The 27,438-nt window shown below is 49.9% G+C and overlaps 1 protein-coding gene across 2 annotated transcripts in view; it reads left to right on the top strand.

Moving 5' to 3' along the window:
- Positions 1 to 27,438, top strand: part of GNAO1 (G protein subunit alpha o1) — a 178,518-nt gene that overhangs the window by 80,230 nt on the left and 70,850 nt on the right. For both annotated transcript variants that reach the window (XM_065925365.1, XM_065925364.1), the window contains exon 3: positions 17,274 to 17,415. In XM_065925365.1, coding sequence (XP_065781437.1) covers positions 17,274 to 17,415 — 142 coding nt within the window. The remainder of the gene's footprint in view (positions 1 to 17,273; positions 17,416 to 27,438) is intronic.

The following is a 27,438-nucleotide window of genomic DNA, read 5'->3' as shown; positions in this document are numbered from 1 at the left end:
CACGGAGCTTGGTTAGCCTGAGTGAAGCAGGGTGACCACAGGGAGCTGACTCTACCCAGACCCGAAGCTGACACCTGCCCAGTCCTGGAGGCTGGGGCAGCACACGTAGGAAATGAATCCAGTGGTTAGGGATGCACTTTGCTGTGCAGGGGATGCAGGTTTGATTCCTGGTCGGGGAGCTAAGATCCCACATGCCATGGAGCAACTAAGGCCTGACTCAGCTAAATAAAGAAATATTTTTTATAAAATGAACCTGGAGCCCCAGGGACTCACTCCAGCTGGTCGGTAGCAGAGCCACAACCAGACCCAGGCGTCCTGAGTTACCAAACTGGGGTCGAAGCTGCTGCAAGAAATGCCAGTGTTTTCTAACAACACGAGCATGAGAAGAGCCAGGGGCTGAAACCCAAGCGTGGGTTAGGGAGCCGGGGGTGTCCTCACAGGAGGCTGGCAGAACTTCCTCGAAGGACTTCCTTGGACCCCACAGTGGCGTCCCAGGCCAGGGTGGGTGGGGCCGGCCAGAGGCCCCAGCTCTCTGGGACCTTTTCCCACCTACTTCACCTGGAGTTGCAGTACTTGTTAGTGACCAAACTGCATAAGAACCCAGATCTTCTGCCTCCAAGTTCAAGACATGATGATGTCTCTAACCCAAGGCTGGGGTCCCAGGAATCAGACCACCCACGCTACCCAAAGGAGGAAAAGGAACAGCCCCCTAAAGGCAGTGCTCAGAGCATCACGCCCCCCCACTCCAATGAGAGCCTCCTGTGCCCACCCCCACCCTGCCCCCCGGCACTGGGAGTCTTGGGAAAGGGCAAGGTCCACAATTGTTTTCCAGATAATGGCCGCAGAGGCTGTGTGCTGGAATCACAACAAGTCCCGGCCTTGCCCCTGGCTCCGTCTGGTGACAGTTGGCAGCTGACATCTTTGCTCCTGGCCCGAGTTCCCCCTCATTAAAAATGGCATCTTTATAACAGATTTCTGCAAGTCACTGTCAATAGGACGTACCCCTTGTTTTGTGCCAGTCATTCCCCTGGGGGATTGGTCTGCCTGATACTATTCTTTTTGCATTCCCTCCTCTTCTATGTTATTCTAATATTAGAATATCAAGTTTTAAATCTAACCTTAATTAATTACTAAGGAATCTTATTTATTTTTTTTTAGATAATTTTTCTCATACCATACAATGTCACCCCACAGTTACATGGATGGGTTTCCAATCAGGTCTTGCGTGTCTTGATTTCAAACAGCCGAAAGACCCCTTGTGTGCTCACGTGCTTCACTCAAGCCCGGCCTGGAAGGCCAGGAGTCACTCAGCTCTTGGCTTGTTCTGTGCAGGTTTCGTAGCTTTCTGCCTTCCCTGGGAGGGGTAGGCTCACAAGCAGCCCAAATGGCCCCGATAGGGGTTTGGTTGAATGACACAGGGCCCATTCAGATGATGGGACCCCAAGCAGCCAGACAGCTCCTGGTTTTCTCTGGGGAAACAGTAAGCAGATGGACTCCTGGGTTAGAGGACTGAAATTCATACTCACCTGTGGATGGGGCTTCCCTCCAGGTGATGGGGTGATGGCTGAGTTTTTTCTTCTTGTTTTCCTAGCTATGTGAGTTGGCCTCTGTGAGTGTCCCAAGAATAGGCCTTTCAGGTAGGACTGGAGAAGTCAGGGAAAGAGGAGGGAAAGCTGCTACTTTAAAGTGACTTCTCTGGTGGTCCAGCGGTTATAACTCTTCTGTTTGGTTGCGGATGGCTCAGGCTCAATCCCTGGTCGAGGAACTAAGATCCCTGTATGCCACGCAGTGCAGCCAAAAAATAATAAAATAAAGTGATCTATGTTTAGAGCAGAACTGGTGGAAGTCAGGATGGCTCAGGGCATTACATAGATGAACTTTTTAAGAGAATTTTAATAGGTGACTGCGTAACGTATTTTTTAAAAATTTAAGTAGTACATTAGCCCTACATATCAGGATCCCGCTTGTCCTCTCTGACCTCATCCCTGCTACTTTCCTGGCTCCTTGCTTCATTCCAGCCCAACTGGCTCCTCACCATCCTTCTAACACACAAGGTGCCCTGAGACATTTGCACAAGAGCCTGAAATGCTCTTCTTCACATATATGCAAGATCCACTCCGTCTCATCCTTCAGGTCTCAGTTCCACATGTCACCTCATGTCCTGGCTCCTGACTCCTCACTCCTATTTTATGTTTATCACTGCAATGTTTGTTTGTTTACCAGACTGTGCCTCCACCGAAATTAGGGCTCTGTGTGACCTGTGGCCCACTGCCTTGTGGGTGCAGCATGAGAAGCACTTGGCACGTAGTGTTCACCTCTGCAGGTGAGAGGAGGAGGAAGCCATGGGCGGGAGACTGGGCACAGTAATCCCGAGGGTGGCTCCAGCTCAGCCAGTCAAGGAAGCAGCCTTTATGCCTAGAGCAGAGCAAAGCTTCCAGCCTCCCATGAGGGGCCTCCAGGTCTCAGCGCATCTACACTCTTGGGACTCTGGGAAATCAGAGTCAAGGACCCAGCATCATTACTTAGTAAGACACATGTGTCATGCCTCTGCCCAGCCGGTGATCTCTAAGCCAGTCATTCACATCATGGATACTCTCTGGCTCTAGCCCCTCACTCATTTAGGCCAGAGCACTGCTGCCCTGGATGGGTGGGGGACCCATGGCCTGGGAGACAAGGCGCATGGTCTCCCTGGCACTGATCAGTCTGTGACTTTAATACTAGCGACTGGCAGTTACTAGGCCCAACTGCGCCAGACCTTCCCCACATGTGCTTTCGTGCTGCAGACAACCCTGCACAGACAGGCCTCGTCCCTATTTTCTAGAGGCGAGACCTAGGCCCAGGATGGGTAACTTGCCTGTAGGCCACAGGGCTAGTGAGGAGGAGAGTCAGGGTGTACCCGACTCCTAATGGGTGCTCAGTGTCCATTGTAGAACGCATGAAATGAATGACAAGTGTGCTCTAGGGGATGTGGCTGCTGTGGGTCCTGGAAACACCACCCGCACCCCCATGCCCCTACCCCTGCCTTCCCCAGTCCCTCTAGACCACTGTCGACTGCCCTGCTTCATCTTCAGTCTCGGTGGCATCTGCCAAACTGGGGGCCAGGGTCTCTCCTGCAAGTCACACCGCACTGGGCCCCAGACTTCATCAGTGAGAGTATGTACCAGAACAGAGTCAGCAGGGCTCTAACAGAGAGAGGAGGGGGCGGCTTTCAGCCTTGCCAGCCCCATCCCCCATATATATACACACATCAGCTCCGGTGCCTCCCCTCTGCCGTGCCAACCTCAGCCTGCTCTGCTGGTCCTGCCAGTGCCTGTAGCCTGGCTGGTGTTTTTGGTGCTTCCCCATTGGGTTAGCTTGCTGTTTGTACTTCACCATGAGACACAATGAAATCCTCCCTCCAAGGGAACATCAGCCCTGTGCCAGCACCAGACCCAGACCAGCCCTCCTGACTGGTCTCTCTGGCTTCTAGTCCCACCTGCCGGTCCATGAAGTGCCTCCTATCCATTTAGCACAATTTCCTGGCACCCTATGTGCCAGCCGGGGGCTCTGGAAGACATGCAGAGCCCACACTGACCCTCCACGGTGCGCCTCTGCCTGTCCACCCCCACTCCACAATCCCTTCTCCCTCCCTGTCTCTCCCACCAGCTTCTGCCCCACGTGGAATGCTGCTTCCCCCAGAGGTGGGCTCTGCACCTCTGCTCTAGGTCCTCCTTTTGTAGCTCTTCATGGTTTTATTTTTCTTCTTGGGTAGCACTTACTCAACTTATAACTTAGATAACCATTTTTAAAAGTACCTCTCGGATGTCTTACCTTCTGCATTTTAGCTCCACAAGGGCAGGGCTTCACATCTATCAGGTCACTCTTACATCCCCAGTACTTAACGGGTACATAGTCTGTCCCTGAAAAATATGTGAAAAGTGAATTAGGGACAGGATGAAGAAGCTTACAAAATACTCTCTGAGAAGCCTCAAAGGTGGAAACTAGAGCTTTAAAGACAGAAGGGGAAAAAAAATATTTCTGTTTTGCAATTGATTGTTGTTTTTCTCACATGGTATCACCCATCACCTCGCCTGTCTCGGGGGTGCACTGAGGTAGGCAACAGGCCTATGATACAGTGTAAGGGTCTCTGGAAATTTTGTCCCTCCTCTGCCATAAGCTCACCATGTGACTGTAGGCAAGTCTCTCTTCTCTAAGTCACAGTCACCTACCCAGGCAGGGAGCATCATGGTAGGAGCATGACCTTTGTCATCAGACTGTCTCAGGGTTGATTTGACAGTTCTGCAGTATCACTAGGAATGTTCTACACTCCTCTGACCTGCCATCCTTAGGGTGGTGGCATTTAATCTCATGGTCACAACGTGGCTGCCATGGCACCAGTATTTACTTCTTCACAAACCACATATAAAGGCAGGAAGCCACAGAATGTCTAGTTGATGAACAGCCAGGAGAGGGGGACAGTGGAAAAGTGAGTGGACCGGAAAGCCTTTCTCAAAGGCCTCTCACTGGAGCAAGAAGAGAAACTCTTTCTCAGGGGCATTTCTAGCTAACTCCCCTTCAATCTTACTCACTTGAGCCGGTTCACATGGCCCCTTTTAGGAAGGGGGTGCACCATGATGAAAAGTTTTCCTTATGACTCTTGGGTGGCAGTCAGCATGTCTGACACACACACCCTTCAGTTAGTTCAGTTCAGTTGCTCAGTCATGTCCAACTCTTTGCGACCCCATGGACTGCAGCACGCCAGGCTTCCCTGTCCATCACCAACTCCCGGAACTTGCTCAAACTCTTGTCCATTGAGTCAATGATGCCATCCAACCATCTCATCCTCTGTTGTTCCCTTCTCCTCCTGCCTTCAATCTTTTGCAGGACAGGGTCTTTTCCAATGAGTCAGTTCTTTGAATCAGATGGCCAAAGTATTGGAGTTTCAGCTTCAGCATTAGTCCTTCCAATGAATATTCAGGACTAATTTCCTTTAGGATGGATTCGATGGATCTGCTTGCAGTCCAAGGGACTCTCAAGAGTCTTCTCTAACACCACAATTCAAAGCATTAGTTCTTCAGTGCTTAGCTTTCTTTATAGTCCAACTCTCACATCCATACATGACTACTGGAAAAACCATAGCTTTGACTAGATGGACCTTTGTTGGCAAACAAATGTCTCTGCTTTTTAATATGCTGTCTAGGTTGGTAATAACTTTTCTTCCAAGAAACAAACGTCTGTTAATTTCATGGCTACAGTCACCATCTGCAGTGATTTTGAAGCACCCAAAAATAAAGTTTGTCACTTTTCCCGTCATTTCCCATCTATTTGCCATGAAGTGATGGGACCGAATGCCTTGATGTGAGTTTTCTGAATGTTGAGCTTTAAGCCAGCTTTTTCACTCTCCTCTTTCACTGTCCTCAAGAAGCTCTTTAGTTCTTCTTTGCTTTCTGACATAAGTGTGGTGTCATCTGTATATATGAGGTTATTGATATTTCTCCTGGCAATCTTGATTCCAGCTTGGGCTTCATCCAGCCCAGCATTTCTCATGATGTACTCTGCATATAAGTTAAAAAAACAGGGTGACAATATACAGCCTTGACATACTCCTTTCTGGATCTGGAACCAGTCTCTTCTTCCATGTCCAGTTATAACTGTTGCGTCTTGACCTGCATACAGATTTCTCAGGCAGATCAGGTGGTCTAGTATTCCCATCTCTTTAACCACAGTTTATTGTGATCCACACAGTCAAAGGCTTTGGTGTAGTCAATAAAGCAGAAGTAGATGTTTTTCTGCAACTCTTGCTTTTTCAATGATCCAACGGATGTTGGCAATTTGATCTCTGGTTCCCCTGCTTTTTCTAAATCCAGCTTGAACATCTGAAAGTTCACAGTTCATGTACTGTTGAAGCCTGGCTTGGAGAATTTTGAGTATTGCTTTGCTAGCGTGTGAGATAAGTGCAATTGTGTGGTAGTTTCAGCATTCTTTGGCATTGCCTTTCTTTGGGATTGGAATGAAAACTGACCTTTGCCAGTCCTATGGCCACTGCTGAGTTTTCCAAATTTGCTGGCATATTGAGTGCAGCACTTTCACAGCATCATCTTTCAGGATTTGAAACAGCTCAACTGGAATTCCATCACCTCCACTAGCTTTGTTCATAGTGATGGTTCCTAAGGCCCACTAGACTTCGCATTCCAGGATGTCTGGCTCTAGGTGAGTGATCACATCATTGTGGTTATCTGGGTCATGAAGATATTTTTTGTAGAGTTCTTCTGTGTATTCTTGCCACCTCTTCTTAATATCTTCTGCTTCTATTTGGCCCATACCATTTCTGTCCTTTATTGTGCCCATCTTTGCATGAAGTGTTCCCTTGGTGTCTCTAATTTTCTTGAAGAGATCTGTAGTCTTTCCTATTCTATTGTTTTCCTCTGTTTGTTTTCATTGATCACTGAGGAAGGCTTTCTTATCTTTCTTTGCTGTTCTTTGGAACTCTGCATTCAAATGGCTATATCTTTCCTTTTCTCCTTTGCCTTTTGCTTCTCTTCTTTTCTCAGCTATTTGTAAGGCCTCCTCAGACAACCATTTTGCCTTTTTGCATTTCTTTTTCTTGGGAATGGTCTTGATCACTGCCTCCTGTACAATGTCACGAACCTCCATCCATAGTTCTTCAGGTACTCTATCAGATCTAATCCCTTGAATCTATTTGTCACTTCACTGTATAATTGTAAGGGATTTGATTAGGTCCTGCCTAAATGGTCTGGTGGTGTTCCCTACTTTCTTCAACTTAAGTCTGAATTTGGCAATAAGGAATTCATGATGTGAGCCACAGTCAGCTCCCGGTGTTTTTTTTGCTGACTGTATCGAGCTTCTCCATCTTTAGCTTCAAAGAATATAATCTGATTTCAGTATTGACCATCTGGTGATGTCCATGTGTAGAGTCTTCTCTTGTGTTGTTGAAAGAGGTTATTTGCTGTGACCAGTGCGTTCTCTTGTCAAAACTCTGTTAGCCTTTTTCCTGCTTTGTTTTGTACTCGAAGGCCAAATCTGCCTGTTACTCCAGGTATCCCTTGACTTCCTACTTTTGCATTGCAGTCCCCTATGATGAAAAGGACATCTTTTTTGGGTGTTAGTTCTAGAAGGTCTTGTAGGTCTTCACAGAACCATTCGATTTCAGCTTCTTCAGCATTACTGGTCGAGGCATAGACTTGGATTACTGTGATATTGAATGGTTTGCCTTGGAAATGAACAGAGATCATTCTGTCATTTTTGAGATTGCATCCAAGTACTGCATTTCAGACTCTTGTTTTTTACTGTAATGGCTACTCCATTTCTTCTAAGGGATTCTTGCCCACAGTAGTAGGTATAGTGGTCATCCGAGTTAAATTCACCCATTCCAGTCCATTTTAGTTCACTGATTCCTAAAATGTCGATGTTCACTCTTGCCATCTCCTGTTTGACCACTTCCAATTTACCTTGATTCATGGACCTAACATTCCAGGTTTCTATGCAGTATTGATCTTTACAGCATCGGACTTGACTTCCATCACCAGTCACATCCACAACTGGGTGTTGTTTTTGCTTTGGCTCTGTCTCTTCATTCTTTCTGGAGTTATTTCTCCACAGATATCCAGTAGCGTGTTGGGCATCTGATGACCTGGAGAGTTCATCTTTCAGTGTCCTATCTTTTTGCCTTTTCATACTGTCCATGGGGTTCTCAAGGCAGGAATACTGAAGTGGTTTGCCATTCCCTTCTCCAGTGGACCATGTTTTGTCAGAACTCTCCACCATGACCCTTCTGTCTTAGGTGGCACTACACGGCACGGCTCATAGCTTCATTGAGTTAGACAAGGCTGTGGTCCATGTGACCAGATTGGTTAGTTTTCTGTGATTGTGGTTTTCATTCTGTCTGTTCTCTGATGGAGAAGGATAAGAGGCTTATGAAAGCTTCCTGATGGGAGAGACTGACTGAGGGGGAAACTGGGTCTTGTTCTGATGGGCGGGGCCATGTAAATCTTTAATCCAATTTTCTGTTGATGGGCAGGGCTGTGCTCCCTCCCTGTTGTTTGACCTGAGGCCAAACTATGGTGGAGGTGATGAAGATAATGGGGACCTCCTTCAAATGGTCCCACGCACCCACTGCTGCACTCAGTGCCCCAGCCTGTAACCGGCCACCACCGACCCACACCTCCGCCGGAGACTCCTGTACACTCACGGGCAAGTCGAGGTCAGCCTCTTGTAGGGTCACTGCCCTTCTCTTGGGTCCTGGTGCCCACATGCTTTCGTTTGTGCCTCCAAGAGTCTGTTTCCCAGGCCTGTGTAAGTTCTGGCGGCTCTATGGTGGGGTTAGTGGCGACCTCCTCCAGGAGGGCTCAGGCCACACCCAGGTCTGCTGCACCCAGAGCCCCCACCCCTGCGGCAGGCCCGTACCTCTGCAGGAGACACTCAGACACAGTCCCGGCTCAGTCTTTGGGTTCTCTGGGTCCTGGTGTGTACAAGGTTTGTTTGAGCCCTCCAAGCGTCTCCGGTGGATATGGGGTTTGATTCTAAATGTGATTTTGCCCCTCTTACTGTCTTGCTGGGGTTTCTTCTTTGCCCTTGGACATAGGGTATCTTTCCTTGGTGGGATCCAACATTCTTCTGTTGGTGCTTGTTCAGCAGCAAGTTGTAATGTTGGAGTTCTTGCAGGAGAAGATGAGCGCACGTCCTTTTACTCTGCCATCTTGTAGAATTTCAACCCTTCAGTTGGCCCTTGGCGAATGCCACTTGTTACTGTTAACTCTCATGTTCTCAGCAGCAGCTTTCTTACTTGGCCTGGAACAGAAGTCCCTAGGCAGGCAGGGACCAGGCTGGACCCAAGTGAAACAAGTCAGGAAATTTCCTAATGATTGATTAACCCCTTGTTAAGTGATTCTTCTCTTCTGTTAAACAGTGTCTGTCTCCCATTGAACACAATTTGTTGTTCTTTCAAATAACAAACACACATTTTTAATGAAACAAAACAAACATAATAAAAAGAAAGTTAAAAAAAAAAATCAAAAGTGATCTTGGTGATAACCGTGTTACGCATCCTCCCGTGTCGTCTTTTCTCTCCCCTGCCTTCTCCCTCCTCTTACCAACGTCATCACACACAAATCTAGCTTTTCACAAATGGTTGTGCGGGGCACACTTTGCGCTATACCTGGGGTTTTCATCTTATAGTCTTGTTCAGATCCAGTGCTCCGGTGGGTTCTGTGGAGCCCCTAATTGCTGGTATGTGGTTCATTAACTCACTGGTATCTCCCTGTTGACTGTTTGCTTAAAGCTGCGTTCTCTGGAGCCGGGGTGGTCACTTCCCCTCTCCAATGAGGAGGGCGGTGGCTCCAGGGCCAGAGCCCCATTACTCATTGGGTCTCCCTCACAAACGAAAACCCTCATCAGCGGTCACACCAGTGACCAGTTCTGAGCACCGACCCTAACCCAGGCAGCCCGCTTATGATCAGAAGCATCTTCTGTCCCCTCGTGAAGCAGTCCCCATTCAGGAAATTCAGCCTTTCCGTTCACTGCTGCTGCTGTTCACCGCTGCTCATCTAATGCTCATTAGGTGAGTGAGCAGATTCTCCGCTCCAGTCTGGACAGGGCCCCCTACCCCCTGCCCTGGCTTCCTTGCTGTGGCCGTGAGCGCTGCTTCCTTCTCCCAGGGGCCAGGGGTTCTCCCATAGTGTCCGAGCTCCCCGCTTCCCCACGGCCCCAGTCACTGTCTGTCCTCAGGAAGACAGACACAGGACACCCTGTCCTTTCTCCCTCAGTCCCACTCACCAAATGCAATGAGAACAGTCCTAGTAACAGCTGCACTGACCGCTTCCTGTGCCGGGCCCTCTTCTCTACATACCACGACCCAGTGAGGACAGTTCCTATTAATTACCAAGCCCCTCTCCATGGAAAGTTAAGGAAACTGAAGCACCAGGCAGTTAAGGAAATTGCCCGATCACACAGCTTGAGTCTGGCTCCAAAATCACCCTATTCGTCTGAAATCTTAAGGGGATTATCGTGGAGGATGGAGTGACAGTCCCGATGCAGGGGAAAGGGTGCTAAGAAAAGGAGGCAGAGAAGGGGCATTTAATCCACCGTGGAGATGGAGTGAAAAATCGTGTTCCAGCAGCTAAGCGTCTGTGAGTCTGTGAACCTCCAGAAGTTGGGCGGGGCAGGGGTGGGGAGTAAAACTGTGTGTCCTGGTGCATTTGTCACAGTGTCAGAGGCATCCGTGATTCAGAGAAGGGGGACGGCTGCAGGGCCAGACGATCCTCCAGGGTCCCTTCCAGCTCCCCAGCCTGTGATTCTGTGACCATATAAGGCCGCGGTGCCTGAGGAGTCTCAGTGCTGCGGAGTGCAGTCCTGCGTGGAGAAGGGGAAGCAGAGAGCAAAGGGAGCCCCAGCCCAGCCCCCGCTGAGGGTCGCCAAGACAGCAGAGAGAGGAGCAGGGTAGGGGAGACCAGGGGACCCTCCTTGGTCGCCTCTTCCCAGAAACCTCATGTGAGCTCAGCTGCTACCCTCCTGTGCTCCCCATCTCCACGTGGGTTCTCCTCCCTCAGTTGCATTGCCAGGTTGCCAGAGTCCTGCCAGCGGCTCCCATCCAGAGTGGAACACTCAGGGCTGCAGAGTCAGCCTTGCTTGCTCCTAGGTTTCTTCTGCTCTGGCAGCTTGGAAAACCCCTCAGAGTCCCCGAGTCCTAGTACAAGTGTACTAGAAGATGGCCTCATGTGGAGTGGGCGCCAGTGTGGCATCTAGCCCGGTCCACCTTCGTGATGCTGGCTCTGCAGATGTAAGGTATCCAATGGGCTCCCCCCCACCACGCACACATACACCTGTCTTCTTTAGTGAGCTCCTTGGAGAGGGGCAGATCTTGTGCCCCAGTGTAATCTTGCTCGTGGAGTTGCATCCCATGTTCTCTGAGTTCAGAGAATCACCCTGTGTTCTCTGAGCTACTCTTCAGAGCCTACTGTGGGTCAGTTGATAAGGAGAGCGGGAACTGAGGTGGAGGAGATGTGGTACCTGACCTCCCAGGACCGACAGACAGGCTGCTGGTATGGACAGAAAGTTAATAAACAAGTGTACTAGGAGATGGCCTCCCAAAGTGTGAAACATGTTTTGGTCATGACTGTGTTGGTTGTAAGTGACAGAAACCCAAATAAGCTTATGCAAAAATAAGAGGGAGTCAAAGGACTCATGTCACTCAAAAGTGTCAGGGCAGGGTTGAGCTTCAGGAACAGCTGGATCCAGTGACTCAGGTGCCGTCTCTGGGGCTTGATTCTGTGCCTCTGTCACTCGGCTGTGTACATGGAGGTCAGTTTGCCTGAGGCTGCTGCAGTGTGAGATGCCGAAGCTGCCGTTACTGACCATTACTAAGGTGCCCCATGCAGCCTCATTCATGCTTTCCAAATCCCATCCTCATCTCCTCCAGGGCTAGACTTGGGCTGCCACAAGAAACCCGCCTCCCCCAGGCTACCTCTCCTACGCCTATGCCTCCTTTCCTCCCTTCCTTGCCCAACACTCCTTGGACTGACATAGAAGGTGTTTTGATGCTAACTTTGTGTGTGAAATCTCTGGGTTCTCAGGAACCTGGATATAGGAATCCTAGCAGAAGCAGCAGTCCTGCATCTCAGCATCCACTTGGTAGGCACAAGCACAGCCTCAAATGCCACTGTCACCCTTACCAGCTGTGTGACCTCGGGTAACTGCGTTAACCTCCCTGAGCCTTTGTTTCCTTTGTCGGTTGAGGGGAGATAAAAATTATCTCTTAGGACTGTTTTGAAGATTAGATGTGATCGTACATGCAAAGCACTTAGCACAGAGAGTAAACCCTTAAACATTAGTGGCTGTTATGGTTCTGCTTCTCTTATACCACCAGTGAAGGAAATTCTCTTTAAGGGATTTTGACTTTAGAATGAAGGTATTATTACTAATAGCTGCTATATATTGTTGTTGTTGTTTGTTGTTGCTAACCTATGCCCGACTCTTTGTGACCCCATTATAGCCCGCCAGGCCCCTCTGTCCATGGGATTTCCCAGGCAAGGATACTAGAGTGCGTTGCCATTTCCTTCTCCAGGGGATCTTCTCAAACCAGGGATCAAACCTGCATCTCCTGCACTGGCAGGCGGATTCTTTACTGCTGAGGCACCAGAGAAGCCCACCATATATTATATACTTACTATGCAGTGAAGTGAAGTGAAACTTGCTCACTCATGTCCAACTCTCTGTGACCCCATCAACTGTATAGTCCATGGAATTCTCCAGACCAGAATACTGGAGTGGGTAGCCTTTCCCTTCTCCAGAGGATCTTCCCAACCCAGGGATCAAACCCAGGTCTCCCGTCTTGCAGGCAGATTCTTTACCTGCTAAGCCACAAGGGAAGCCCAAGAATACTGGAATGGGTAGCCTATCCCTTCTCCAGGGGATTTTCCTGAACCAGGAACCAAACTGGGGTCCCCTGCATTGCAGGCAGATTCTTTACCAACTGAGCTATGAGGGAAGCTCTACTATCTAATAGGCACTTTACATTTATTTCTCACAGTGACTTCTTGCAGTTGAGGAAACCAAAGTCTGAGGAGTTAAATCCTTTCCTAGGAACACACAGCTCATGAGTGATGGAGTTGGCGTCACCCACATTTTTCTAACTCCTCAGATCTGACCACTGCTGTACTCTTCTCCCTGGAATGAGATGGGAAATAGAAAATAAAGGGGTCTTAAGTGATACTTTTAAGGATAAATGATTCAAATCAATGCTGAGGCAGAGTTGGGGGAGAAGAATGTGGCATGAAAGAAATGCTGAAGGACTTACACTAAAAAAGTGCTGCGTTTTTCTCTGAATAGTAGCATTATGAATATTACTTACTTTCGGTGTTGTTATGCATGGTGCAGCTTTTCTAGGGTTGAGTAAGAGGGAACGGAAGGTATAAAATTCTACCCTGAAGCAAGAAGCCCAATTTTAAGCTAATATAAGCCAGCGTGAACAAGTTATGCAACCAGTAATCATGATTTGAACAGTTTTTTCCCAAACTGCATCATTTTTGTAAGCCCCAAATGAAGCTTTCTTATTTGGGGCCACCCCAGACACCTGTGAGGCCTTCCAGGCAGTATTCGGGCTAGTCCACCCCAAGGCTTGAGGTGTGGCAAAAGAGACCATGTACTTAGAGACCTGGGTTCTGTTCCGGCGTTTGGCTCTTATTGTTTTTGCTGACAGCCATTAGGCCAATTACTCAGTCTTACTCAGTCTCAATACAGATGGATAGAATAAAAGTCTACTCTCCCGACCTTGTCAGGTGGTGTAAAGGTTAATACTAACAGGTGTGAAAAAAATAACCCTAGTGGAAGGGTCTAGAGAGCATTCCCAGGAGAGTAGCAAGGCTGGCTGGTCCAAACCAAGCATGAGAAACTCATGGCGTTGGCTTCTTGTGAGAGTGTGTCATGGGAACCAGCAAATCCAGACTGCATCTCTCAGGGCACCCAGAGTTCCCACCCTCTGAGGAGAGTCAGGCTATGGAGGCTTTTTAGTGATGGTTCTAGAGTTTATAGTATGTATCTTACCACGCTTTACTTTCAAGTAATATTATGCTTTGTTGTTGTTGCTTAGTCACTAAGTCATGTACGCCTCTTTGTGACCCCGTGGACTGCGTGTAGCCTGCCAGGCCTCTCTGTCCATGGGATTTCCCAGGCAAGAACACTGGAATGGGTTGCCATTTCCTTCTCCAAGAGATCTTTTTGACCCAGGGACTGAACCTGTGCCTCCTGCACTGACAGATATTGGCATACAGATTCTTTACTGCTAAGCCACAAGAGAAGCAATATTATGCTACTTCTTGTATAATATAAGAATTGTTCAGCAATATATTTCCGTTTTGCCCCTCCAATCCTTTGTGCTGTCATTGCATAAATTTTTCTTCTACATGTTATCATATGTATGTCACAATACATTTTTCAGCCTTTTTCCTCTCTCTGCTTCAGTTTAGATGGTTTCTATTGCTGTGTCTTCAAGTTCACTGTTCTTTGGGATATCTCATCTGCTATTAGTCCCCTTCAGTGAAATTTTTATTTCAGATACTGTATTTTCATCGCTAGATACTCCGTTTTGTTCTTTTTTATATCTTCCATTTCTCTACTCATTATGTTCATGTTTTCCTTTAGTTTCTTGAGAATATTTTACATAGCTGTTTTTGAGGTCTTATTTGTTAATGCCATCATCTCTGACACTTCTGAGTTTGCTTCTGTTGACTGATTTGTCTCCTGGTTATGGATCACACTTTCCTCCTCCTTTGCATATCCAGAAATGTTTTTATTGGATGCTGGATACTATGAATATTAGATTGTTAAGTGTCTGGATTTCACTGTCCTCATTTAAAGAGTGTTAGATTTTATTTTGTCACGCAGTTATTTACTTGTGGGTCAATTTGGGTTTTTTTTTTTTTTTTTTTTTTGAGGCTCATTTTTAAGTTTTGTCAGGGCAGGTCTAAAAGTAGCCTTTATTACCATGGACTGAGTCTTCTGGGGTCTCTGCCAAATGCCCTAGGTGTTTGACTCTCTATTCTGAGAGAACTTGCACCACGCCCAGCCTTGGGTGAGCTTTGGGATGGGTCTACCTTAGAAACTGCCTGACGCATGTTTCTTCTCAAGTTTGTAGAGTCTCACTCGATTCAGCCAAAGGCTCAAGAAGACCTCCATTCAGATATGTGGAGCTCTCTGTCTCGCTGTTTCTCTCTCCTCTCCTCTTTCCTCTTAGGTACTCTGCACCTCCGCCTTCCAGAACTTTTCTCTTTACCCCATGCGCTCAGGAAGGCGGCTGTGCTGTGCGCGGGTCCTCCCTCCCGGCGCTGAGGTCTGGTGAATGCCTCCGGGCAGAAAGCCAAGGTGATCATAGGACTCATCCCTCACAGGACTCGCCACGCTCGCTTCCTTTCCGTCCCAGATCACAAGTCCTGCGCTGCTTATTCTCCAGTGTCTGAAAGCCCTTGTTTCATGTATTTTGTCCCAATCTCTGGTTGTTTACAGTGGGAACTAACAATTCCCTTTGAGATTCCCTCCAGGGTAGTACACATCCATGATGCAGACTGGATGTATGCTCAAGAAACTTGTACAAAGCCAGATTTAGGGCTAATAAAAGACAGTGAAAAGGCAGTAGGGCCATTTTGATCTGCTTCTTAGAGAAACTCTGGATAAAGACTCACAACCCTGCACTAAGTCACATTTTATAATAGAAATCATTACTATCCATCAACTGACATGGGGATAAGTAAAACACGGCCTATCCGTATATGGAATCTAGTTTGACAATAAAAAGAAAGGGAGTCCTGATGAATGCTGCAGCATGGAAGAACACAGATGAACACGCCCTGTGAAAGGAGCTAGTCACAAAAGACGACACTTCGTCTGATTGCATAGATGTGAAATGTCCAGAGTAGACAAATCTGTAAAAACATAAGGCAGGTCAGATGAGTGGTTGCTCCCTGCTGGGGGTGGGGGATGGAGTGACTGCTAATGGGTACAGGATTTCTTTTGGGGAGGACAAAAACATTCTGAGATTAGACTTAGCGATCAGTGCCCAACCTTGTGAATATACTAAGGAATGTTGAATCTCACACTTTCCACGGGTGGATTATACGGTCTGTGAACTGGATCTCAGTAAAACTGTTTATAGAAAGAAAGGCTCATTAGCGGTGTTCTCCAGCACTGAAGGACATGAGAGGTTGGAGAAGGGCTGCAGAGGTAGTAAGGAAGTCTGAGCTATTACACAGGTGGATGTACACGTCACGGGTGGTATTCAGTCTTAGACTGAAAAACGTGACCACAGGAGAGTTTGCAGTTTACTGGCAGATAAGTAATGTTGGATGTGTGTGTGCATGCTTAATTGTGCCTGACTCTTCATGGCCCCATGGACTGTAGTCCATCAGGCTCCTCTGTCCATGAAATTCTCCAGGCAAAAATAATGGAGTGGGTTGCCATTCCCTTCTCCAGGGGATCCTCCCAACCTAGGGATCAAACCCACATCTCTTGCATTTCCTGCATTGGCAGGTGGATTCTTTGCTACTGTGTCACCTGGGAAGCCCCTGATGTTGGGTGTTAGTCTTAAAATCCATTTGTCCTTTCTTAATTCCCTCAACCGTGCCTCAGCCATGAGCGGATTCTTGCAGAGTCTCAGTTTTACCCCCTTTCTAGTGTTCTCTGCTCCCTGGACCCTTGTCAGCAGTGGGCATTCACTGAGCAGCCAGCATCTGCAGGGAGCAGGGGCCTCAGGGCGTGTCTGGCCTCGGCCTTGACCCCAGCTGAGCCTGAGGACAGAAGGGCACGGAGCGTCGTGTGGCCTCTGGGAACTGCAGCGTCACCTCCGTGTCCTCTGTGTCAGGTTCAGAGCCTCAGAACAAGGGTGACACAGTGGTCACATCCCAATGGAGGATGGAGAATAGGCCCCCTCCTCCTACTGGCTCTTCTGTTGTCAGAGATGAAGGTGGTTCGTTTGAAGTGAGTGACCTTACCTTCATTAAAAGCAGTGGAAGTTTCCTGTGGAAAAAAAAATGTGTTCTTCATCTGCAGGCTTCTTTCAGGGGTCTTCAACAGTATGCTCCTGAGTGGATATTTAAGCTAAAACCCTGAGCTTTGCTTAAAAATACTATTGGCAGGACTTCCCTGGTGGCTTAGTGGTTGAGAAATCTGCGTGCTGATACAGGGGACAGGGGTTCAGTCCCTGGCCTGGGAAGATTCCACATGCCTCAGGGCAACCAAGCCCGCGTGCCACAACTACTAAGCCCGCGCCCTCGAGGCCATGCCCCACAGCAAGAGAAGCCACCACGGAGAGAAGACCGCGCACCACCACCGGAGCGTAGCCGCCACTCAGCGCAACCAGAGAAAGCCCACACCCAGCACCAAAGACCTAGAGCAGCCAAAAATAAATATTAAAAATACTCACGACGAGCATATATTGAGTGCCCAGTGTGTGTTCTGAGTGCGTTCAAGTGTTATCAACACCTTGACTGATCTTGCTTCCATGGTATGTAGGGAGTATAAAGAAACTGCATTTCTTTTTTCCACTGTTGTGTTTTCCACATTAATTTTCGGTAATTCAGGTAGATTTTTCCTTCAGATATTGTGGTATGACCACAGCAGCTCAGTAACTCAGCATCCAGGTTGGACCAGGTCCTCAGCCAGCTAAGCCAGGAAGTTGGCCGGGCACCGGCGGGAAGAAGGGAGAGGGGACGGCTCCACACATCTGATGCGCCCGTTGCCAGGTGAGGCCAGCGCACTCATCAGACGTGCTGTGTGTGGTTTCCCTCTAGGATCATCCACGAAGATGGCTTCTCTGGCGAAGACGTGAAACAGTACAAGCCCGTGGTCTACAGCAACACCATCCAGTCGCTGGCGGCCATCGTCCGGGCCATGGACACTCTGGGCATCGAATACGGTGACAAGGAGAGAAAGGTAGGCTGCTGTGCGCCCGTGGGCGCGGGGAGGAGACGGCCTGTCGCCGGTACCCGCCGTGTCCTCTATAAGGCCGGGCTACCGCGCGGGGACAGGATGAGACTGTGCTGTGTCACCAGCCAGCACCGTCCATCTGGCCAGGACAGACCAACAGGGGGCTCCGGCGGTGGGCAGACCGCCACAGCGCGATCGCCGACGGAGGCAACAGACACAGAATTCCAGGGTTTATTGTGTAGATGACAAAGGGTTGGTGACACTGCCCTCAATCGTGACCCTCACATTGGCCAAGTACTTGCCCTTGGGCAACTCACTTGAACAGACAAAAATATGTTTTAGGCACTATAAGCCCCACCTGGCCACCATCTCCCCTCCTTAGGGGAGCTTTCCTTTCCTTGCCGGCGGTGGGGGCAGCCGTTCGAATCCACACTCTTCCTCCTTTGTGCCAGGGGGCTGTTCTTTCTGCCTGTCTGAGGTGAGTCTGAGGACCAAGGGCACTCTCCTTCCTGCAGGAAGTTGACATCCTAGAACAGAGACAGTTTTCAGTTGAGTTTCCAGGGTTCTGATAGGTGGTGAATGGAATAAGTCATAAAAACTCTGATTTGCAAATGTCTGCATTCACTGAACCTTACACAGCTGTACTGGAAAAGCCAAATAAAAGGGGCAAGGGGAAACAGCCTTGGAAAATTCTCTCCAGGGGTGGCTCTTTGTCTCCTGCTGGGACTCTGAATCCCAACCATCCTTTCCCCATGACCTGGAGTGTGAGGTGGGGAGCAGGTGGAGGCCGCCAAGTGCCTAGGCCCCTCGTTGAAACCTCTGGATAGAGAACATTAAGCTCCGATTACCATGTGGTTTGGTTGTGCACTATGTATATATCCTTTCTTTGCCAAAAAATTACCTCCCTCACACAGGAAAACCATCCTCACCTTCGCTGTGTGTAATAAATCATCTGTGACAGATAGCTTTAAATGTAAAATTCAATATTTTATGCACAAAATCCTAATTCTCTGCGACAGTCACCCCAGCTTAGGCATCGCCTCCCCCCGGAGGAGGGGAAATTGAGTGGCTGAGGATGTCCAGGGGAAGCCAGGCGCAGCCCCTCGGCGAGGAAACCCTTCTCCCTGGGGACGGGCTTTGGTTTTGGTCACAGAGCCAGGGCCGTGGAACAGGGGACACTGCACATTCTTCAGTTTTGTTTGCACTAAGAATTCACTGAGGGTACAGTGTGCCAGGCCTTGCTGGAGAGGTGTGTGTGTGAGTCACTCACTTGTGTCCAACTCTTAGGACCCGATGGACTGTAGCCTGCCAGGCGCCTCTGTTCATGGGATTTTCCAGGCATGCATGCTGGAGTGGATTGCCGTTTCCTTCTCCAGGACAGTAGAGCTAGAGAGACCCGTCAGCAAAGAGCAGCTCAGAACATCAGATGTAGCCAAGACAGGTTGCCAGTAGCCAGACAGGTTACAGGGCTTCATTCATTTCCATAATAACGGTCACAACAGTAACACCAATAGCTCCCTTGTACTGAGCACCTAGTAGTGGCCGGGAACTGTGCCATAAGCACTTTACAAGTATTGACTCACTGTTGTCACCTCGGGCGGGCGTTAAAGCAGGACATGCCCAGTCTGGTCTTCAGACACGGGACGGGCCTTTGGTCTCTCTGTCTGCCTTTTGGCCGAAGAAAGCTTGGTTCCTGAATCTCAGTTAACCAGACGACAGACAGTGCGGAAGGCTCATGTGTCCATAGCACACACTTTACACAAACACACACACCCCACAGCCTGCGAGACCTTCCAAAAGTGTGTGTGTTCACTGCCACGCCCACCTCTCAAGCAGCTCTTCCTTCCTCAAAACCTGCCTTGATTATAACCCTAAACAGTCAGCGTGACTTTGAAATGCTTTCCTCCTTCGGTTTTGGAAAAACCAGTTTATTATCCTGAGTAGAGAGGTGGTTGCTTGCGTATTGCTAGGAATGCGACGTGTTAAGGTCTATACTGCGGGGCCCCTTGGCCTCTGTGGCTGTTTCTTGTGTGGTGGAGACAGCCGTCAAATAGAGGGTTGGGAAAGGCTCCACTGAGAAGGGAGATTGAGAACAGCACGGGTACTCCCTAGAGAGTCCCCTGGACACGGAGGAGCCGGAGCCGGGTCCTCTGCCGGCAGGTGGCACCATGACACTCAGGCTTGCCAGGAAGTCCTCCAGGCCCTGGGCCTCCTCCTGTTTTATTTCACCTTAGGCCGCAGTGAGCCAGGCAGCTGGAGAAGGTGTTTCCTGGGAGTGGTCTGGCGAGGATTTGCTGTAGCTGAGTGCAGGGACCACCTCCCCCACCCCGCCCCACCTATCAACTGTGGGGGATGTGGGGGTGAAGTGGAACGGGCAGCTACTTCACAGTAGGTGGCCAGGGAAGGTTTCCCTGAACCTGAAAGGGATATTTGTGATGAAACGGCCTTGAAAAGGAGCCGTGGGAGGAAGAGAGACAGAGGCTCCAAGCAGACACCACCAGGCCCTGAGAGAGAAGTGAGCCTGGTGAGTTGGGAGTGAGAAGTGGAAAAAAAAAATGAGGCACAGAGAGGCAAAGCGATTTCTCCAAGGTCCTTCAGCACAGAATACATATTTATAGACTTGTAACCCTAAGGAAGCTATGATCCATGTGGCTCAGGTCCAGGGCAGAGTCCCATTTAAGGAGACACAGTACAGCCAGGCAACACATCTTTAGAACCCTGTTCTTCTGAGTCTCTCCAAAAACAAGGAAAGGCACTCAGAGGACAGCTCCCACTGCTCTTCTCTCAGGTCCTTTCCTGTCTTCCTCCTGTCTGTCCCAGTCCTGCTTTCTTGAACTGCTTTCTTCCCAAGTGCCCCAGACACCTTCTCTCTACCCACCCCCACAAGCCTGCCAGGCTTTTCCCCTGTTGCTTCTCATTTGTCCGTCTCTGCCTCCCTCTTCTTCCCTCTCTCCTTCTCTCCTCTCCCCGTCTCCAATGGTCTCTCCCCCCTTGCTCCACCTCCTTCCCACCTCTATCAGCATCTCCATCTCCCTCCTTCCTCCCTTCTCCCTACTCGCCCCAGCTCATTGTCATGTAAATTGTCCTAAACTTTTGAGAGGATCTTCCCCCTCCCTCTTCTCCCTCCTTCCTCACGTCCAGGGCCCGCATCTGCATCACAAAAGCAGAGAACCTCGTCTGGCAGAACTGGCCACAACCCTGACACTGAACAAAGTCTGGGGGAAACTGGACAATTAGAGGATTAGGAGGTTCATTTGGGCAAGCAAAGGATGGGGAAAGTCTATGAACACTCCCTTGTGATAAATTTGGTCACACCCACGTGTATATAGAAATACACACAAAATTTATGTGCATATGCAATGTATACTTGCATATGTAGAGCACATTATAATGGAACGATAGCAAAGAAATAATGGTTTGAACTTGTGTGAGGCTTTATTCAGTTGAAAAACCCTCTCATTTTCATTTTTTCATTGGGCACATGCCTATTTCTCCCACTAAATTTTAAACTCCCTCTGCACAGAATGTAGGTCTTATCCATCTAGTACAATGCCTGACACAAGAAGTATTGGATAAACTGCGTTCCAATCCCAGTTCAACCACCAACTATATGGCCCTGGGTACACTATTTAGCTTCCTCAGTATTTCTCTCTGTAAAATGGGCATAATTCTAATACCACCCTATTCATCTGGTGTTAAGGTTAGATGAGGTAATGCACATGGAACACTGGGACAGTGCCTGACATGTTCAGCAGTCCGGGGTCAGTGCCCGAAGCAGGACTAAAGGTCAATGCTGGTGCTGGAATTGCTACCCAGCCTCTGACGGTTCACCAAGGGGCTTCATTGGAATGCTCCCTCCCTGCCCTGAGATGAGATAACTGTACTCTTTGGGGAGGCAGAATCAGATTTCACACTTAGATTCTAGAATGTCATCGGATCTCCTCTAGTAAGAGAAATCTTGCCATTTAAGTCACACAGTGGAGCACTGAACAATGTCTCCTTTTTAATAAGGGAAATGCTGTGATGCAGTCTCCACAGTGCAGTGCTGTTTACCCTGTGGTTTACAAGAATTCTGAAACAGATGAAAACAAGGATGCTCTCTAGTCTGTATCTGCCTGAGTTCCTGGGGTCTGGAGAAACCTCAGCGGTCGTTGTCAGGTCTGATGTGGGGCTGGGGAGGCGACAGATGAAGGCCCAAACCTGAGGCCGGAAAGAGGCTTCCTCCGGGCATCGGCATGTACACCACCATGTGCTGGACACTGCCACTCTTCACCTGTAGCAGACCAGCCCTGGCCCAGCTCTGACCCAGCTCTGACCCTCTGCCCACCCAGGTTACAGAGCTTGAAACTCCTCCGTTTAAGGTCATCTAAGTCTGCTGCTCCATTTTGCAGATGAGGGCCCCACCTGGCCCCAACAGGAAAGAGACTTACTCCAGGGATGACGTGGCAGGCCCAGGACTAGAACTTGAGGTTTTCTGAATCTCTGCTCAGTTCTCTTTCCATCTCAGCAGCCTGCCCCAGATCACTCAACCAGCCTGGGGCCTCGTCTTTCATTTGGTGGGTCAGCCAGTCATCCCACAACTATTCAGTGAGCAGTCACAACACCCCTGGCAGACAGTGCACAGGGAGGCAGGGTTAGATGCAAAAACGAAAGAGGGAGCCCACCCTTTGATTTGCAAGGCCTCCCCAGCTCTGCAGTGTTCAGTGCAGCCAAATCGGCTTGCTTCCTGTCATCTTTGACTGGATCAGGCCCCAGGCCCAGGGTTTGGGGCAGGTGTCAGTTTTTTAAGCCCTGCCATAAGGAATGCCACACCTGGCTGCTAGTACCTTGGTCCAGGTTGGCAGCACAAGTGGCTCTTCCTGGCCCTCCTCCAAAAAGACCAACTCAGAGGAACGGCAGGTTTTAAGATGGGAAAGGTAGAAGCGGGGGATTAAAACGCCAGGTTTTGAGATGGCCCTCTAAGCCTCTCCTCCTTAGCCTCTTCTTGGGTTTCCACAGCTGAAGATGGTCGCTCCCTCCTCTGAATGCGGTCATTCTGGAGCTCCAGCCCCAGCCGTCCCCCGGCATTCTGCAGCTGGGCAGGCAAGGAGGGGAGCCTGGAGGGCCAGGACGGTCTTGTCTACCTGCACATTCACCCATTCAGTCATCCACGTAGGTGTTCCTGCAGGGGCGGGCGAGACCCAATCCCTGGCACGAGGGCGTAGGCAAGGAGGACAGATGCTTCAGTAGACAGTGGTGTTTTCTTTTGATTTGTTTTTAATTTTTATTTATGTATTGATGTGCTGGGTCTTCACTGCTGTGCACCGGCTTTCGCTAGTTCCAGCAAGCTTGTGGTGCGGGGGCTTCTCATGCGGTGGCTTCTCCTGTTGCAGAGCACGGGCTCCAGGGTGCTTGAGTTTTAGTAGTTGTGGTGCATGGGCTTAGTTGCTCCACAGCACATGGAATCTTCCTGGACCAGGGATCGAACCTGCATCCCCTGCATTGGCAGGCGGATTCTCAACCCCTGGACCACCAGGGAAGTCCAGTAGACAGTGTTTTATCTTCTCATCAAAATGTGGTGATAATGATGCTCCTCAGTGGGTTGTCTTGAGGGTTAAATGACTACTAGGTGCAAGATCTTAGAGTCGAGCCTGGCACCCAGTAGGTACTCAGGAAAGCTTAGCCGTTATTAGCATCATGTGCCTTGAAGCAGAGTGACAACTACTCTAGTTTTCAGAGGTTGGTTAGACATTACAGATGAATGCCAGAAGTGAGGCAGACCCCCTGGCTGAGGGCAGGGTTCTGAGCACTCATGGGAGGAGACCTGCCTTTGCCTGGGTGTTGTCCTGCTGTCACCTGCCCATCCTCAAGAATCAGGAAAGCCGGATCAGGCTTGGGCTTCTTTGTGTGATTGGCATTTAATGAAGGGGTGCTCATGAGAAGACAGGGGTTCTCCTCCAGGGAGCTTTGAGTGCTAAACAGAAAACCATTTTTCTGAATCTTGATAAAATGCTGAGCCCTTCACTGCCTTCATAAGTCAAGTGTTGAGAGCACACAAGGATATTTCTTTGTCAATGGAGGGTCATAGTGGGCCTCAAGGTTCTCTCGGTGGATGTCAGAGATTGTGGTCCATGCCCAGAGACAAAGGACATTCCAGCAGAAGGCTGGGCCTAATATGCCACCCCGGGACATTCTGAGGAAGTTGCTTTGGAGACTAAATTGCTGGAAAAACTGTTCACCTGGGAGAAAGCCCATGTCCTTCCTGCCTTGAGGCTTTGATCCGTAGGCACCCGGCCAGGCATGGACACGCTCCCAGCCTTCTTCCTCGGGACGCAGTTACAGTTATGGAAGGATTATGGAGGTGGTCCCCATTTTGGGTTTGGCATAGTCACACCCTTAGATATAAATGGTAAACACTTTCCCTTGAGCAAGTCACAGAGCTCCTCTGAGTTGCATTGTGTAAGTTAGGCTGTATTTGGCTGCTAGTGAAGGCCACCCAACCATCGGTGTCCTTGATGGTAGGGACGCTGTCAATTCCCGGACAGGGACTCGTGAGAGATGCGGCCCCGGTGCTCCTCACAGCATCAGGCCTGGGTCCACCCCGCAGGGCCCTCTGGGCGCTCGTGGCTCCAGGTAACACCTCCCACAGGGACTCCAGGGCAGGAGGGGAATGCTGGGTTGCCCAACTTCAAACTGCATAGCGGCCTAGCAGGGAGGGAGCTGAGGAAAACAAAAATGTGGCTTTTTTTGGCTCTAGTAGGACACAGAGGCAAGAGAGAAGGCCGAGGAATGGCACTGGTCACCGCCGGCCACTCTGCCTGTGAACTGTCATGGGGATCTGTAAGAACGTGGAAGCAGATGTGCTGAGTCAGTGGGAAGTCCAGTCTGGAGGCTAGAAATGGGGGTACAGGGGGAGGCTACTGTGGGGAATGTGTGGTCCTCCAAGCTGGGACCGAGGTGGTCTTAGCTTCTTCTCTGGTTTCTGCCTTTGTTTGCCCATTTTTAGTCTTTTCCGGCCAATATAGCAACAATACCATAGATGGGTGGCTTAAACAACAAGAACATATTTCTCACAGTTCTGGAGGCTGCGAAGTTCAAGGTCAGGGTGGCAGCAGATGAGATGTCTGGGGAGGACCCCTTACTAGTTCACGGACAACTGTCTTCTCACCGTGTCCTCTCGAGACTGAAGGACTGGGATTGATCTCTGGAGTCTCTTATAAAGGCACTCATCCCCTAATCCCCTCCCAGACGCCCTGCCTCCTAATATGAGGACACTGGGGATTCGGTTTCTACATAGGAATTTTGAGAGGACACAGTCGGCCTGTAGCACCCACATCAGAAGCTGGAATGTTGTCCGGAGGGGCACTGGAGACAAGAGGATGGTTGGTGGCGGGTAAATCTGGCAGCGCAAAGCTACGGCAGAGTGTCTGGGCGGAACCTCCGTGCAGAGGAGCCTGGGGTGGGGCTCGCCAAAGAGAGCAAGGCAGTCCACCCGGAGACCACCATCCACCCAGCCTGGTGCCCCGGCTTCCCTGGGCAGGCTGGGTGACTGCTGCGCCTGGCCTCCACGGCAGGGCTAGTGGAGTGGGTGTTCAGGCCTGGGCCTCGGCCAGTCTCTGCACATTCATCATCTGTAGAAAGAGGTGTGGAATTTTAACAAGAAAAAAGGAAACCTAACGACTCCAACTAACAGTAAATGAAAACCTCAGGCAGTGATGTCTTGCGCTTGTGTCTCCTCCCTCCCTTTCTCTTTCTCTCTCTCTCTCTCACAGTAGCATACACTCCCCTCGTCGGTCTCTGCCTGTAAGCCCTGAATTACCCGGTTCTAATGGTGAAAAAAATGTTATGACTGTGCAAGTGAATATTTCCGAGCATCAGGATAGGGGTCCCCACTAGTGGCCTTTCCCTTGAGTGTATGGGGGCCCCACATGACAGCCCTCAGTCTACCCCCACCCCCTGCATTTCTGCTGGTTACCCCATAGGAAAGCTAAGAGCCTTCTCTTGGAGAGGGAGTGTTGTGGGCACATCTTTTGGGCTCAAGGTGGCAAATGAGCTGCCAAGGATCTCGCCCAGTCTCAGAAGACATAGAGGACAGCTCAGAGAGGCCTGCCTGGCCAGTGCTCATGTGTTGAGGCTCTTGTCATGTTGAAAAATGAAGAATTCTTAAAATAAGGTCACAAAATTGTATATTTCAAATGGGTTTCCCTAGTGACTCAGATGGTAAAGAATTTGTCTGCAGTGCAGGAGACCCAGTTCGATCCCTGGGTCGGGAAGGTCCCCTGGAGAAGGAAGTGGCAACCCATTCCAGTATTCTTGCCTGGGGAATTCCATGGACAGAGGAGGCCGGTGGGGTCACAAAGAGTCAGACACGACTGAGCGACTAACACTTTTAAATGTATGCTTAACAAATTAATACTTTGGACTCACCTTTAATGCAATGCAGTATAATTTTGCTACCCAGAACATAGTCTTTAGGATCTACAAAAATGTTAGTATGCAGTGCAGGGCCGGCTGTATGGTCCTGTAGGGGACACAGGTTCAAGCCTTGTGGTGAGTGAGCACTGTCACCATTCACCCCGGAGGTCTCTCCCTGACTGTGTCTATACCTAAGTTAGTCCAAACCCCACACTGGAGCCCCTTGTGAATGATGGACCCTTTCTGAGGGACCCAGTGTTTTACAGAGGAGCCAGGGGACCCATAGATGGACTTTGGTTCATTGTGGGGTGTCAGGGGTGGGAAAGGGGCTAGGGGGTGCGCCGAGGCAGCCGTGTGGGTGAGACGGAGAGGGTGGCCGTGGAGTGGTGTCTGGGTCCCTCCCCAGCTCGGAGGCCCTGTGCTCTGCGTGCCTGGGGCGGAGGGGTGTAGTCCCACACGGGCAGGGTGGCGGTGGCTTCCCCAGGAAAACCAGCGCTGTCTGCCCTTGTCATAACCACACACACCCATCTTCCTCTTTACTCAGCTCCTTCCCCTCTTATTTATTTATGACTCCACAACCAACTGGATCTTGCACCACTGCTGAGGACCCCCTCTGGATAAGATAGGACACTCTTGGTCACCAAAGATAAGAAATACAATCAAACTGGCTTGTGAAAGCAAAAAAACACTCCCCTGGTCCAGGAAGGAAGAAGTCCAGAGGGTCTGCTGCAGATGAGGCTCCACCCTGATGAGCTGCTCTGACTCCTCTTCAGTTCCCCACACTCTGTCCCCCACACGGCCTTCCCATTGGACCCATAGAATCACTTCTCATCTTGCAAGAAAATGGCTGTCACAGTTACATCACCACTTCCTCCCGCTCCCCCCTACCCCAACCTGCAAGCATCCCTGAATGTGCAGAGCAGAGGGTGTGCCCCTGCACACCCTTCCCTGAGAAGCCACTTAGATCCTGGGAGTTGCCCTCTCTCCTTGGCCCCACTGAGATCACATGCCCATCCCTGAACATTACTGAGCAAGTCTGTGACCAAGGGGATGCAGTATTCTGATTGCCTGAAGGGTTCCTGGGACCAGAGTGAATTCCCTAGGAGCTCATGAAACTGGAAATGGAAGCAGAAGAAAGAGATGCTGGGGAGGCCACCGTAGCCATCCTAAATACTCTCCTTGACTTCAGAGCTGCCCACTGTGCCTGATTCATATCGTATTGTGGATGGCCAGCCACGCTCAAGCTAGTATAGCAGGATTATGACATAGCCCAGTTTGGCTGGAGCCAGAGCTGCTCCTCCCCTGGTGGCCTCTCCGGCAGTGGGCCAGCCAGGATCCCGGGTGCAGCCCCCAACCCACCATTCACCCTTCCCTTCTCGCCTTTCCACTGGGGCTGCAGCAGTGGGTGATGGCAGAATGGGTGAAGGCAGGTGGAAGACATGGGCCCATGTGCAGGAATATCTCCTGGGAAGACTCCGGTTTTCCCAGCCCACCTGAGCTAGCAGGGACCTTAGCCATGCGCCAGGCAAGGCTTTATTTAGAGCCAGACAAGTGCAGCTGCAGAGGCAGCTCAGCAAGGATCAGAGCCAGGGCTCGGAGTCAGAGATACAACCTTGAGTCTTGGCCTTGCCTGTC

Source organism: Muntiacus reevesi, chromosome 2 (genome assembly GCF_963930625.1).
Source record: "Muntiacus reevesi chromosome 2, mMunRee1.1, whole genome shotgun sequence".
Lineage (NCBI taxonomy): Eukaryota > Metazoa > Chordata > Mammalia > Artiodactyla > Cervidae > Muntiacus > Muntiacus reevesi.
This window is presented reverse-complemented; position numbering and strand designations above follow the sequence as displayed.